General features: G+C 35.8%; 1 protein-coding gene across 2 annotated transcripts in view; it reads right to left on the reverse strand.

The window, feature by feature from the left end:
* Positions 1–3,015: 3,015 nt before the first annotated feature.
* Positions 3,016–15,186, reverse strand: part of LOC126856513 (neuroligin-4, Y-linked) — a 135,035-nt gene continuing 122,864 nt past the window's right edge. The window contains exons 4-11 of one of the 2 annotated variants that reach the window (XM_050605069.1): positions 13,656–13,771; positions 10,365–10,597; positions 9,520–9,732; positions 8,929–9,067; positions 6,423–6,574; positions 6,209–6,327; positions 5,871–6,004; positions 3,016–5,768 (exon numbers count right to left, since the gene is read on the reverse strand). In XM_050605069.1, coding sequence (XP_050461026.1) covers positions 5,187–5,768; positions 5,871–6,004; positions 6,209–6,327; positions 6,423–6,574; positions 8,929–9,067; positions 9,520–9,732; positions 10,365–10,597; positions 13,656–13,771 — 1,688 coding nt within the window. In that variant the 3' untranslated portion in view covers positions 3,016–5,186. Of the gene's footprint in view, positions 5,781–5,870; positions 6,005–6,208; positions 6,328–6,422; positions 6,575–8,928; positions 9,068–9,519; positions 9,733–10,364; positions 10,598–13,655; positions 13,772–15,186 lie in introns of both variants that reach the window. The other variant, XM_050605068.1, reaches the window with a different exon arrangement.

Raw genomic sequence — 15,186 nt, forward strand, 5'->3', positions numbered from 1 at the left:
TTTAAATAAGATATCAAATTTATATATATATATATATATATATATATATATATATAAAATTGTTTTTTCATATTATTATATTATATTATTTTATATTATTTAATAATATTATATATTATTTTTGCATATTAAAAAATGTAATAAAATTTAATAAATTTAAGTTTAAATTAATAAAATTAATAAAATAATTAGACTGAAGAATAAAAATTCATTTATTACAAAGAGAAAGACTTCTCTTTGTTTTTAATGTAAAAAGTGAAAATTTTTAAAAACTAATAATGGAGCAAATTTGAAAAAATTGTGTTTTTTTTTTAAATTAAAAGATACGTATATAGTGCAAGTGGATTGATGCGCAAAAATGTTTCTCTAGCCAGCTCCTATATAACGTGTCGTGTAGCGTTAATCCGATATTATTGCACAGCAATATTGAGTATATATCGCGAAATGGTTTTTTCGAGCACTATTTCGAGGCTACACATCCGAGGACGAATCTAGCAAGTTTCATAATTAAATTAGAAAGAAATGTAAAAACTCAATTACTTTCACGCGAAGCTTCATCGTAATCATCACCCGTGTGTATGTTAAATTTGTATGTTATTGTGATTATAATTTGTTAGCACAAATATAATATAATGATCCAACGTTACGAATCAATCAATCATCTCACCATCAATTAATTCCACTATCATTGTATTGCTATAATAATTAATTAATATGTAATATATGATATAATATTACATATTAAATAATTTATTTATTAATTTTTGCATACAAGTTTGGGTTAAATTTTATTGGAGGAATTTATTGAGAATTAAGATTACACAATCAAATACATATTATTGATTTAATAATTAAATTGATTAAGAATAATTTCATTTTTATTATATTTTAGAAATATATTTTTAAATTGATTTGCAATTATTTTTCAAGCGGTACAAAATTCATTTAAATCGCGAAAAAAATAAAATCATATTTGTGAAATTTTCCAGATTTAAAAAATAGAATTGCCTTCTAAATTCCTTTTTTAGACGTATTCCTATTTAATTTATTCAGCAAAAGACATTTGTCCGCAATAATTTAAAATTACAAAAAAAAAATAAAAAAGAAGAAATCAATAAAAAAAACTATTAAATTTATAAATTTGCCATTTATATATAAATTCTTTATGAATGAAACGCAATATGCGATTTTTGTAGAAATAATAGTTATATATAATGTCCGCGATAGAGATCTAAAAAATTGAAGAATTAATGGAAACGATAAAGTTGCGGGCAATGTCTTTCACATGTAATGTAATTGATAAGTAAACCGATGTATGTGGCGATCTAGTCGAAATGGTCGAAATTATTGTCGTATATCAAATCAAATAGTCACTTTACTTAATTGCTCATTGATTAATTGATGTTCAACTGCCGTTAAATGTTTGCCTTTCGGCAAACAATCTTCGTATATGTAATTACGAAATATTATATATTAAGTATATCTTCTCTTATTTAATTTAATATGTACAATTAGATTAATTTTTTAATATTAAATATTAATCTAAAAAATTTATAAATTCCTTTATATTTATTGTTAAAAGATTAAGATTTTTATTTGATATTAATATTAATATTCTATATCAAGACATTATATATTTAATTTTAATATCAATGTTACTTAATATTTATATTATTCTAATTGAACGTTAATATCAATGTTCACTATTAATATTATTATTTGATATTTGATATAATATAAGAAAAACTTGATTAGCTCTAATTAGGCTAATTAAATCGGGATGATAGTAATAAACGAACGTTCCGGCTAGACCGAAGCCTCAAGTGCATTTACGATTCTTATTATGTACAATATACAAAGAAATATAAATATATAAATATTTCAAAATAAGCTCTCTTTGTGATAGAAGTATTATGCGAGATGGCGTGCGACGGAGCGGTTACTGTTTTTCAGCGGTTTTGTTATTGTTTCTTGTTTACTGTAGCGTAAGACAAGGTCCTAGTCGAGTAGCAACGCATTATCGGTTCAGCTTTCGCGCTACGTAGTTGTAGCATGCGTAGATATCGTATTATTATAAAGTAGAAGGCAGGATAGCAAGTTTTGTGTAAACATAATCGTTTTCGCGTGTGAACGAATCACGATCAGAGGAAAGAAAACTGACTAATAATTATGTGATGCGAAGAAACGGCCGGAAATATAATATCGCACCATAATACTTATTGAAATATAATGAAATCAATTAACAGCTGCTTAAAATGTGAATCTTGTGTGTGCGTGTGTGTTAATATTATATATATTATAAGATTAATACGCTATTCCCTTCACTATAATTCCAAATTTTTATAATTTATTTACAATTTATATTTAAATCTTTATACTATTTAATTTTTATATTATGTGTATCAAATTGCACACAATGCATATCATGTGGTTTTTAATTAATAATTTTAAAAGCCATCTCTGTCCCGTGAGGAGTTTTGAGGAAAAAACGAGAGAAAAAGAATGGTAGCATTCGCTTTTAACTGCCATTATAAAAGCAAACTAAAAGCGCGTCTCTGATCGTAAGGTTCGTTTGTCAAAGACAAAGGAACCAACCCCATCTTTTTGTACCTTGTGTCTTATAAAGCCTCGTGTTAGTTCGAATTGGGGTTTGCGAATAAAGTTTTGCAAACTTGTCATATCATGTGTATCGCGACTATTTAAACCGTAGAGCTTCAACGAATGAAAATAACGAGAATAAAATTTTATGTTCACTAAACCAAAATTATGCGCATGTTTACTCTGCCAAAAATCTCTAAGATTCCTAAAAATTCACTTATTCTTAGTGAAAAATGTATTGCTTTTTTTTTACATACCTTTATGTGTTAATAGTATATTTTAATTTATATTTAAATAATCTCTATTTATTTTTAAGAATAATCAATTAAATGATAGCATCATTTTTGTATTGATCTTTCTGTGAACTGATAAAACCGGGCGTTTTATTTTCGGGGGAGATTGGATTGAGGCAATCGATAATTTATTATATAGTTTATTGTAATGTCAATTATATACAAATTTAAAATTACGTCTAGTGTGCTTTCCACCACGTTGACATATCGTTTTTCTGTCGTCGACGTGCAATATTATTACAATCGGAGCTATTCCCGAGCTCCTCGCTGGTTCTTCACTCGTTAACAGCGCGTCAGCGACAGACTTAAGCTTAATTAACCTTTATTTACAGTCGAAATCGCGCTCAAAAGACCCTTGAGCAGTCTGTCGCCGTTTGTGAGAAACCTTTCGTTAATCCTTGAAAAATTGGACAACTCCAAATTTAATCCTTCTTTCTTTTAATTTGGTAAATTTAAAAATAATGAAATTATACGATTATAATGAAACTAAAATACTTGAAGAAATGAATCCAATAAAGTTTGTATGATACAATAATAATAATTCTTATAAAGTGACATATAGCTAATGCTTATGCGAATGCCTGCCTCGCATAGTTTTTCGGAAATGTTTACATCGAAAACAAGAAGAATTGATTAAATTTGCAGTTGCTCTATTTTTATTATAAAACTTTTCTTTTCTTTTTTTTTTGTATCGCAATAGCTTTTCGTTCTCAAGAATTCTGACTAATCGCGATTTTTCATTCAACGATCTGCAATTTCTTTTCGAATCGCGATCGTTTGGCAGTATACTGTTGTGTACCGTCGATCGTAAAAAAGATTGTTCGATTGATGCGCGATCGCCCGTTTAACCCTTTTATTCTCATATAATTATTCGTTCTATTCTGCAATGATCTTTGTCATGATTTAGTTTTATAATATACTTTGCAACAAAAGGAAGATAACAGAATATGTCGTTTTATGTAATAATTAGAGATACAATTTTTATTCCAAATTTTAATAAAATTTTTGCAATGCAAACTTATTTATTGTGGAAATGTCAAATGATCATTTTGAGAAGGAAAGGGTTAATTCAGATTTTAATTGAGCATTTGAACGATCGACATCATGAAAATAAATCATCGTGGCAGCGACTCGAATCATTATCATGATCACTCGGAAGAACGAGGACAGTGTCGGCACGACTCAAATCGACTCGAACCGTCAGTCTATATTACGTGGAAAAACAATGAAAGAAATAAAATAAAAATTTGTTACGTGTAGAAGTATCGCTAATTTTTGCTGAAATAATTATTTAAGAAAATTAATTAATTAAAAATCAAAAAACATGCGTGTAAAAAAGGGATTGACATACCATTTGAATCCTTAATATAAACAAAGGGCAAAATAAAATAGGATTAATAAAATAAGATAAAATTAAATAAATAATAAAATTAATAAATATAATCGAAAATATTTATAAAAATGTATAGACAAAACTCGAAAAAGGTAATTAAACAATTCGTACGTTATATTAGTAAAAATTAACCTTGATTCGATACATGAATAATTTTTGGAATCACTCTTAGAAAGATTATTCCAAAATTCTCTTCTTTCGAAGGTGAAGAGTTCTATTTAACGCGGATATTTCGTCAAAGACTATGTAATGTTCGGCAGTTGGTCGCACAAATTCGAAAGGTAGAAAACGATAACAGTATAGTGTCGACATTAACGGGGACATAGCGAACGGAAGCAAAGCTTCCGGACCCATATTTTTCGGATCCCGTAGTCTTTTCTGGCTCTATACAAAAGCCTCTAGCGCGGATTTGACTTCCGGCAAAAAATCTCAACTACACACCGCCGCACATTAACACGTACTTTTTCCTCTTTATCACTTCTTATCTATCGACAAAGTCACGATCGCTTGGAGGAAAACTTTATAGAGTCCTCCCCGTACGCCGTCGAGTGTCAGGGAGACACTATTATCGGAATGACTCCTCATTATAACTTTGGGTTTTGTTTCGGGATCTTCATATTTCTCTTCTGTTCGCAACTAGACTGATGACAAACAATGCCGGACAACTTCAAACTCTCGACGATTTCAGAATCTTAAAGTTTTGGTATCCGTTAGAGTCCGGTTCTTAGCTTTTTTTCATTACCTAAAAACGATCGTGTTCCATCTTCAGGTTCCTTGTGACGTTCATTGTCAGGATGACAATGAGAACTTTATTTTGAAATAATGATTTTTTTGATGATCGGCGATTTCTAATCTACTCGCGGCGTAGAATATTAATTCATCGGCCGCGCTGTCTCCTAGAGTCAGACCCTCAGCTCTTCCATAACCTGGGGATGATTGTGTCCCTTCTTCAGGGTCCCGGTACCGCTCATGGCCAGGCTCTCCTGCTGAAGTTGATTGGGACTGATGATGAGATTCTGGCCGGGTTTGCCGGGCTTCGTGTTCTTGGGCGGCGGGGGCGGCATAGGCACGTGACAAGTATTGTTCTGGAGATCGGCGAACTCCGGCGGCGGTATGTGCTGGATGTGATGACGTTCGGCAGTTTTGGTCTCCAGCTCGCCGCAGATGTTGTTGGGCATCTGGCCGTTCTCTTGGCGCTTTTTCGAGCAGCCCTGATGCTGGTGGTTGCTCTTGTCGCGCTGATAATACACCCCGGCGAAGATGAGCACATTCAGGATCAGCAGGCTGCAACCGATCGCGATTGTCACGCTTAAGGCGGTGGAATAAGCCGCAAAACCATCCTCGGGTTGCGCTGTCGTATCCTCGAAAGCTATGTCGCTGGGCGTGGCCGTTGACACGTTGGACGAGGATCTCTCTATAGAAGTTACCTCCAAGGTGGTCGTTCTCGCGGTTGTTGGCAGTCTTTGAATAAATCTGGGTGGCACCTGGGGAAAATTCTTTTTAAATTTGATTGATTGATTTGTTCTGACGCGTCTGACAATTACGCGATTAATTGATAATTGTTCTCTATAATTTGATTTAAATACCTGTTCCGCATCGAGCAGATGATGCGACCTAGGAACGTCGTCTGAGCCGGGTTTGTGAAGGTCGGGCACTAGGTTTAGCCAAAAAGAGAGGCGATGAGCCCTGTAGTGATTCTTCAACTTTGACTTGTTGAGTTCTACAAAATTAACAGAATATTTTTTAATAAAATATTTTAATATAAATATATTAATAAAGATACATAAATCAGAAATTTCTCGATATAAAGACACAGATTTTAAAAAAGAATACTTGATATATCAATAAATATAAACGCGCGCGATAAAAGAGCATTTCACATTGTGTTACAAGAGAGTCTAAAACGTCTTGTATAGAGGCTGACCTATGCTAAGATATTTCTTGTGAACGGCCTCGTAGGCAATCCAATCGATATTCTTGACCTTGGTCCTTTCCGGTCTGGAGCCAAGGGGCCCAGGATCGGGAGTGCCCTCGTTTGGATTGCTGGCAGTCAGAAACGATCATTATAATGGCGGTTCTCGGCAAAGTTTTTATCGTATTTTGCAGGCGTCTCGTTTTCACTTTATTTTATGACTTACCCGGTGCGTGCAAAGTTTGTCAGATAAAGTATCATGCTCTCGGAGAGCGCTATCTCGGACCTGGTATAATTCTTCGGCCAATGGGACAAGCCTCCTACCAGGGGTGCCCCGAAAAAATATGGCAGCTCCTCTCCGTGAATGCATCCCGGCCTCTATACAACACATATTTATATATAGTATATAGTACATAGCATTTAGAATTATTGTATGCAAAATATAAAAACATAAAAAAAGTAAAATTAAATATAGATATAAATGGAGATAGAACAAAAATGAAAGTAGGAATTTAATTTCGTCTTTGCGATTTTTATTTTTGTCTCCATATTTTCATATAATTATAATAATGTTTTAATATAAAATTCTCTTAAAAACGTTCAAAATAAAAGAGAGGAATCCCGTAATCGATTCGAGATAACTTCGATCTCGTTTAAAGACTCAATCGACTGGTTCAATCGAGGGATTGACCGGATCCGACTGACCGCGGAATTCAAAAGAATTTCTCCGGACGGCTCTCTTTTGCACCTTGATCATACGAAAGCACTCATGGAATCTTCCGTTGAGATTGTAAAAATGTCTCGGCCGATTCTCCGCGAAGCCGGCGCGTCATTTTAACGATCCTGAGCGTGGAACGTCCTTGGAAAATTCGAATCACGCGAGCTCGCTCTTAACGTGTCTAGGGCCGCTTTAATTCAAAACCGGTTCTAAAATATGAAACACATTATGGAATAATGATTATCAAATAATACGGAATGGACGACTCATATTTTCGTGTTGTGGGGTAATTATATTGGGTAACAGCAATAATCAAGTTGTAATTAAATCATTATTCGTTAAATTTCAAAATAATTACATTTTCACAAATTTACGTGTATCAACATATTATTATCAATAATTCTTGTTTTACGATTAAGTTATTAATTACACGGAACGGAAGCAGGAATATTCCCTTGAAACGCATTAGGAATATCTCAGAGCGTTGAGTTTGTCCCACGGTACAGGAATAAGAAAACACGTCCGCGTTGCATTGCTGGGGGACGATATCGCGTTTCGTGTGCGACCGAAACGTTTTTCTGCATGCAATCGTAGCAGGCGCAATAAGTTCGTTGCAGCGTTTACGCGCGATCCTTATTCTTCGTTGGCTCTCCGCGATGCGAGACGTGAAAGGGTCGAAAAGGACGGGGGCTTGGCAGGGAGACGAAGGGAAGGACGCGCGCGTTGAACGTTTAATGCACTTTCATTTCGCCGGTTGACGGCAACGGTGATCGCTAGGTCGAGGTGCTAGACGATATTCGTATGCAAAATGCATCGGGTGTAAGGCGCAAAACGTGCGGTAGGGAGGAGAGAAAGAGAGAAAGAGAGAGGGAGAGAGAGAGAGAGAGAGAGGGCGCCGTAGTTGAAAGCTGCAGGTGCTTGCGAGGCGAACGTGGAATTTCAAATTCTCTCCTCGTCGGATCTCGCTTGCGCGTTTGGGCTCTCTTTAAAATTGTACCGTTGTTTTTTCGAATTTACGAGGCGGTAGATATGAAGGTGATAATTTATTTAAAAATTTTTTTTACGCCTTTCGAGAAGAAGATCGAGGAAAATTTTTATTATGTCTCGTAGAAAAAAAGAGAGAGAGAGAGAGAGAAGAAGAAACTTTTACGTCTTTGAATCCCTCGTACATTCACGTCTTATTCGTCCCGCATGTACATATGCTTGGATAACTAAAATGTGCTACACGAGGCATCGCTAATATATGCATCAGGAACACATGTTCAGATATCTCGAAATTCCGCGCAACGGTAATAACTAGTCTCATCGTCGCGATGCAATTTTCGAATTTCCCTTCACACATCCGTTTCTTGTTACACAACCTCCAGCAGAGGGCAACGGCGGGAGGGAGAGAGGGGATATTGTTAATATATGTAGCATTAATAATCGCGGCACCAAAATTCATTCGAAGTTCGAAACTAGAAGCAGGCAAAAGGAAAGGGGATGAGGGAAACGAGGGGTTGTACGCCTCTCATAAGTTTCTAAAATCAGATATGAGCAAGAGTCACCGCCGTGCCACATTTCCGGTGAATCCTAACTTCCGTTTCGTGTGTAATATAGTTAAGTAGATAACTAAATAAATATAAATAAAATAGAGAATAAAGGTAAACTAGTCTTATCTATATTCCTTTATAATTTATTAAAATAATTCTGCATGAATTTAGTTGCAATATTTTCATGTATTTAAATTCAATTACGATAAAACCAATATTTATTTTATAAATAGAACGCTAGGTCCCATAATTTAAAGAGAAGATTTTTAAATTGAATGTATTATATAATAATAATATAAAATATACTGTGTAAATTATATTACAAATATAAATATGTATGTATACAATATCAGAGAAATATTTCGGAATATATGTTTGCACAGATGTCTTTTATTCTCAGGATTCTATAGCATCTGGAGAGTCTTTCAATTCCCTTTTATTCTAGCTTATTCGATAAAATATTTTCTTGGTTTATCACAAACCTGAGGATAGTCTCCAAATTTCGTTTGATAGTCGAAGACGTATAGATAGGAATTTCTATGGGATTGGCTATGAAGATCCGCGGTTCTCGTCGCTGGAGCGACGACATTCGCATCTCCCAAAGCCTCTAGGGTCTCGTCTCTGGAAAAAATTAATAATCCTCTTTCATAATATATTTTAAACATTTCTCAAACGTTCATTAAAAATAAATTTAAAATAGGTGATAAAAAATTATCCTTAAAATATGCTTGAGAAATTTAAAATTACATTTGTATATAATTAATAATGTTTTTTTTTTGTAATATTGTTATACTATACTGTTGCAAAATATATTTATACTAATAAAAAAAAATAAAAAGATACTTCAAAAATTTAAAATAATTTTTAAATAATATAATATATAAATGAATTGAATAATTCGTAAAATGAAGAGTTAGTAAATTAGCAAATAATTAAATGTAGGGATGATTTATTTACTATTAGTGCAGCGCGTATATAATTAATAATAATTAATTAGAATAATGATGGTAATTAAATAAATGGAAGGATATCGGTTTAAATTTTGCTGTCAATCAAATTTCTCTGGAATTTACCTAATATTAACGGGATGTTGGACAGGTCGCTCCCAGTCCGTGTACTCGTTTATGATGGTTGCTAGGATCTCCGGCTGATGATACGTGTACGTGTTTCGCACGAATTCGCGCAGGATTCTCGTCCTCCTGTCAGCCTCGATCCCATATTGAGCGTCATCGGCGGTTAAGGAAAAATATGCTTCGGAGCGAACGACACCCACCATCAGGTCGTATCTGCGAATTCACGAATTCACCTTCTTACGCATTCTTAAGAGTAGAAAAAAAAAAGATGTCCCATGAAATATTAACAAGAGTTTGCAATCTGTAAAACATTTTAGGGCATATAAGTTTCCGTCTCGAAGTATATGAAAAGTTTTCTCGAGATACGAGAAGTTTTTCCTTTAGCCTCAGGACTTTTTACTTAAAGAATCACATTCTTGTCTAATGCAAGGCTCTGATGTGTCACTCATAAACTATAAAATATTCAGGATAATAGAAAGTTTTCGAAAATATGAAAAAAATTAACTATATATATATATATATATATATACAGAAATCTTTACGGCTATTCGCATTCTTTAATTTGTAGAAAACGTTAAGTACTTAGAATCTTCCATCGGCACTTTAGATATGAAAGTTTTTTTGGATCTTGTCAGTTTTTCTGTTTACACGCGAGCGTTTTGTATTTTTCGAACGAAGAATAAGAAAGTTCTCCTGAACATTGTAGGATGCGATTTTATTTTTCTCCGTCGATGGTTCCCCCGCCGGGCAACGATATTGTTTCCCGCGCTATTTATTTTCCCTTGTCTCGAAGCTCGATCTCGCGAGTTATAACGATTGAGGCAAAAAGAAAAGTCGAATGATACCTCGACAGTTTCGCCACGACGTCCTTCCTCAAAAGGATATTGTTGAGCGTATTGATCGTGTCGACTTGTAGGGTGTAGTCCTGATCCTCGGGATCGCCGGGATCGATTACGACACCGTCTATACTTGGACCGAAGGCTGGCGCAAACTCTAGTCCTTTAACAGGCACCGACTCTAGTTCGCTCAAGGACACGTCCCTTAGGCACCTCAGCAGGTTCTGAGGATCTCCCGTCGCCTGCGACAGAATAAAGCCGTGTTCTATAAATGTGAGAAAAAGAGATATCAGTGAGTCTCAATTTCTTTAATATCGCACAAATATTACGACTAAAAAGAAAACTTCTTTTTGTCACTTGCACCGCGGTTAAAGCTCAACTTTCCGCGAAGTAAATAAATGAATATAGAATAATCTGATCCCCTTAATCAATTATGATAATATAATAAAGTATTGTCAAGATACAAGTAATAATTTTCTAATTAAAATTAATTATTCATGTCGCATGAATATTTACAAATGATGTTGTTTAAAAAAAAATCCCATACCTTGAATGAAATGTTAATTTTGCGAATCATAAAGTTGCATAAAAATACACGGCGTGAAAAATTTATAGAACCCACTCCGCGATTGGCATCTATCGATATTTTGCGCCGAGGGGGAAGGTCGACTGCAAACTCCCATTCAATTAAGACCGCGATTTGCGAGACACTGTTGCACATAAATGTGTAGCAACATTGCGCTTGGTAATTTTATTGGGATGAGGCGCAATCAGGGGAGATTTTGCCCACTCGGGGGCCCTCGTTGTGCGCGGCCAATTTGCACACGCGGTCGGGGTCGACCGCGTTTCGTCAGCGACCGACTCGACATTCGATTGCGGCCGACCCTCCTTTCCTCCCCTCTCCGTCCATTTCCCCACCGCCGCGTCGGCAGCTGAAAGACGATTACTGGCGCTAAAGCAGTTCATTTGCGTACCGTCGAATTAAAGCGAATCGTCGGCGAAGCGCGATCTTCATCGGTCCAGCAGATCCGGACGCGGCTGAATTCCGCTGAGCGACGCACGAAAATCTTGTTTACCTTGCCCAGAGGAGGTAGGCAGCCTCGTTAAGGTGCCGACTCGCCTTCCAAATGGTGGGTTACATCCATAGTGGAGAAAATACCGTTGGAAAATGTCGACGCGATATGCGTTAACTCTGGCACGTCTTTCGTCTAGGTCCGCCACGTGATTTATCTCTCGCGTGTTAAATGCAGTTTATCTCTCGCGTAGAATTCAAGGGAGCGATAATGGAAGAGAGAATCGTCAGATATCATATTTTCTTTAAAGAGAATAAATAAACGCTTTATATATTATTCAAAAGAAAAGGAGAACTCCCAGTTTAAGTGAAATTCTCGAACAAATTAGGAAAAAATTAATGTGTAGCTACAAGAAAATATTTACAAAATTATTTCTAAAAAGAAAAAGAGTTTTAAAATATCGAGATAAAATTAAATGAATTTCATAAAATATTCCTTTTTCGGCGAATACAATGTCGAGGCGGAAAAAAAAAAAACTCCGTTACCCGAAAAAAATACGGTTTACCGTGTCTAAAGGATTCCGAACGGTTGCGGTACGCGATTGAAGGTAACGATTAAACGAGGATTAAGCGCCGATTGTTTCTCGATGTTTCTGAAAGTGCCCGGCGGAAAAAGTGGCCGCGCGCGAAATGGAAATCGAGACCGGGGATTATATTATGCCGTTCGGATCAGCGAACTTGTAGCGGGAATCAATTTTATTTCACCCACCCATCCCTCTCTCATCTACGCTCCCTCCCCGCAACGCCTTCCTTCCACGTGGGGTATTCATGGAGGGGAAAGTTTGAATTGGAAAAACACCGATGAAACCGGGTTATCTTTTATTGCGTTATTTTTGACAGACGAGGATGCGAGGACGGGATTATAAAGGTTTATATCTGGGGCTCTTTCAACGACGATCGGGAATATCGTCGCCGGAATTTACAGCGCTGCATATCAATTTCAATAAAGAAGACGTGATGGCGGCTCGCCGCGGTCATAAAGTGGGCCAAGTACGTAATTCACCTTCAATAAAATAGCCGTCAAGCCGGGGACAACATATTTTTCATGGCACAGTGTCAGGATTGTATATCCTGAGAAGAGAAGCGAGATGAAGAGAGAAAGAGAGAAGAAAGAGCGGGGAGAAAAATGCGGAATCATCTGTACGATGATAGAGTGTGTATACGGCGCTTCTTATTGAATTCTGAAATAACACCTGCCCTTTATTCATTTCTTTTCTTTCTCTTTCTTTTTATTAACATTGCTTCATATAGAATTAAAGTAACGCGAGCGTTCGAGCGATTAAAAATATTATCCCAACCCAATAAAAATAACAATCTCTCTGCCTTGTTACAGTTATATGTATACGAAAATTTGCATCCAATGCCAATTTGCAATTTGCGAAAATTCAGCTTCCCTTCTACTATCGAAAATGCGCGCGCGTGCTCGTCTATTGGGGCCAATGTATGTCTCGGGTGTATATTAGCTTAATTGAAACGACCCGTTAATATAATTGGTGTTGCGCAATTAACGCTGTAAAAACACGGACGAGCGAGATTATTCGCGTATTTGATATTTTAATTTATGTCCATCCGCTCTTATGCAACGGTCGTTTCACCGCCGTCGTTCGGCATTATTGTGAATTATGCGAATAGGTGCTCGAAAACGAGCGAATAAGAATTAACGCAAAGAGAGAAAGAGAAAGAGAGAGAAATTGTGTGTGTGTATGTATGTGCGCCGAGGCGATGAAATATAACGGATACGTGTCCTGTCGATCGTCCCTGTAAATTGATATAAACAAAACGTATCAAAATTCAACGCCGGAATTCATCGATGCCCTTGTTGTCGCGTAAAGTTGGAATCTGTTTGAAGCGCTTTCAAATTTTCAAAAGATTTTTCGAAAACTTCATTCTCTAATTTCTTCTCAGTTAAAATATTTATTAAATTCAATTTAAAATATTTTTTTTTTTAATTTTTGATTTACTCTCTCTTTTTATCGAAGCTAATTATAATAAAAATTTAATTTTAACGCAATTGTTCTCGAGATAATAATTTGAATTTTACTAAATTCTATGTTTAATAGAGACGTGTATTTTTTTATATCCGTCATACTTTTCAAGCAAAAGACTGACGAGACAAAGAGAAAGAGAGAGAGAGAGAAAGAGGATGCTGGAAGGGTTAATGAAATTACAGACTGACGCGCGGGATAATTTCGGCGCGATCGGGTGGACATGTGTTTGCTGGTACTCACCGACGAACAATTTAGGTGTTTGGCGACCTGCATGGCGTAATTGGCGGCGCCTCTCACTAACGCCCAGGGTGAAAGTGCACTGCCGGACATCAGGACGCCTCGATGGAACAGCAGACCTGCAATCGAGCCCGCTGTTGTTAATAACAGATACAGTGCGCTTTGTAAGGTTCGTTACAAGCCTCAAAAGCGCTCGGGCACTTCGAGCTGACCTCTCAAATTTAAGCGTATAATTTATTCATCTCTTTCATAACAATGATAAATAACAAATACGAATATCTGCTTGTCGTTAAAATATTTAATGACACTTAATGCATCCCATAAAGTAAAATTTTTATTTTCCGCAAAACACTGAAATGGAGGGATAATTAAGTATTGATAAAAGAATATCTCTCTTTCTTTCCTGAGATCTTGAAGCAATTTTTCCCTGCCTCGTTATCCTTGGCAGTTCTAACGCAATCTTTGCATCCTTTGCATATTTGGTGGAAATGTTCCACCCTTCGTAAAAATTCTATATCCTAGAATCACCGCATTCGCGAGACGCGATTTCGGAATTCTTCCCGCCTCTTGGAAAGGTCTTCGGCTTTATCTCGGCATTCGCAAATCATATCTCGTAATGCAAAAGTGTTTGTTCGCACGGCAAGGGGGGAAAGATTATATATCGCGACGCGTAGAATTGAATTTTGAGATGATTTCGAGGTCGATTCCCTTCGCGAACGGAACTACGATATTACCTGAGTAAACGAAATACAATCCGAGTTTCAATGCATAGTAACGCGAATACTCTCATCTCGATCGCTCGATAGATTTATTTCCAATCAACGATTTCCATTACGATGTTATCAGCGATTTCCGTTCTAAAGATGAGGAGGCCAAGAAGGCGCACCGAACATCGCCATATAAAAAAAGATGTGTGTAAATAAAAGAAGAAGTGTGTAGAATGTATGAAAAAATAGATGATATATTACGGACTTAATTTAAAACATTGCAAAATATAAATGAAGAAATTTCTGTAAAAAATATTTAAGCTATTATAATTCATACAATTTTATATAATTTTACGTCAGCGTTAATTATGTATGTCTGTCTGTGCGAGAGAAGATTTAATTAATAACGTTGTAAATTATTTACGCACGCGTGTTATTATTGATGTATTACTATTAAGTAATTAGAGATGAAAAGAAGAATTAATAATTAAGTAAATGCAATCGTGTTCATTTCTCAGGAAAAGGAGCTAATAAAGCATCGCTTTTCATTTCCATTTAATTAAGAGTTTCTACTTTCTACCTTTCTGCAGAAAGTAAAGGACAATGAAAGAATCGTGAAGTTTCTTGTCTCGGTAATAATAATAAAATATGTATTATCTTGGGGTAGCCCCAAGTTGGCCTTGGCCTGGAGCTTATTAGCGATTAATTTTCTCATCACGTGTCGGAAAATTGGACATTACGTAAGAGATGAATAGACAAGAGAATGCACGGCTTTCGCAGCGCGAAGAAAATTAAGGCAACAGAGCAAACACGACGTGTTGCAAGCT

The sequence above is a fragment of the Cataglyphis hispanica genome, chromosome 19, assembly GCF_021464435.1.
Source record: "Cataglyphis hispanica isolate Lineage 1 chromosome 19, ULB_Chis1_1.0, whole genome shotgun sequence".
Taxonomy (NCBI): Eukaryota; Metazoa; Arthropoda; class Insecta; order Hymenoptera; family Formicidae; genus Cataglyphis; species Cataglyphis hispanica.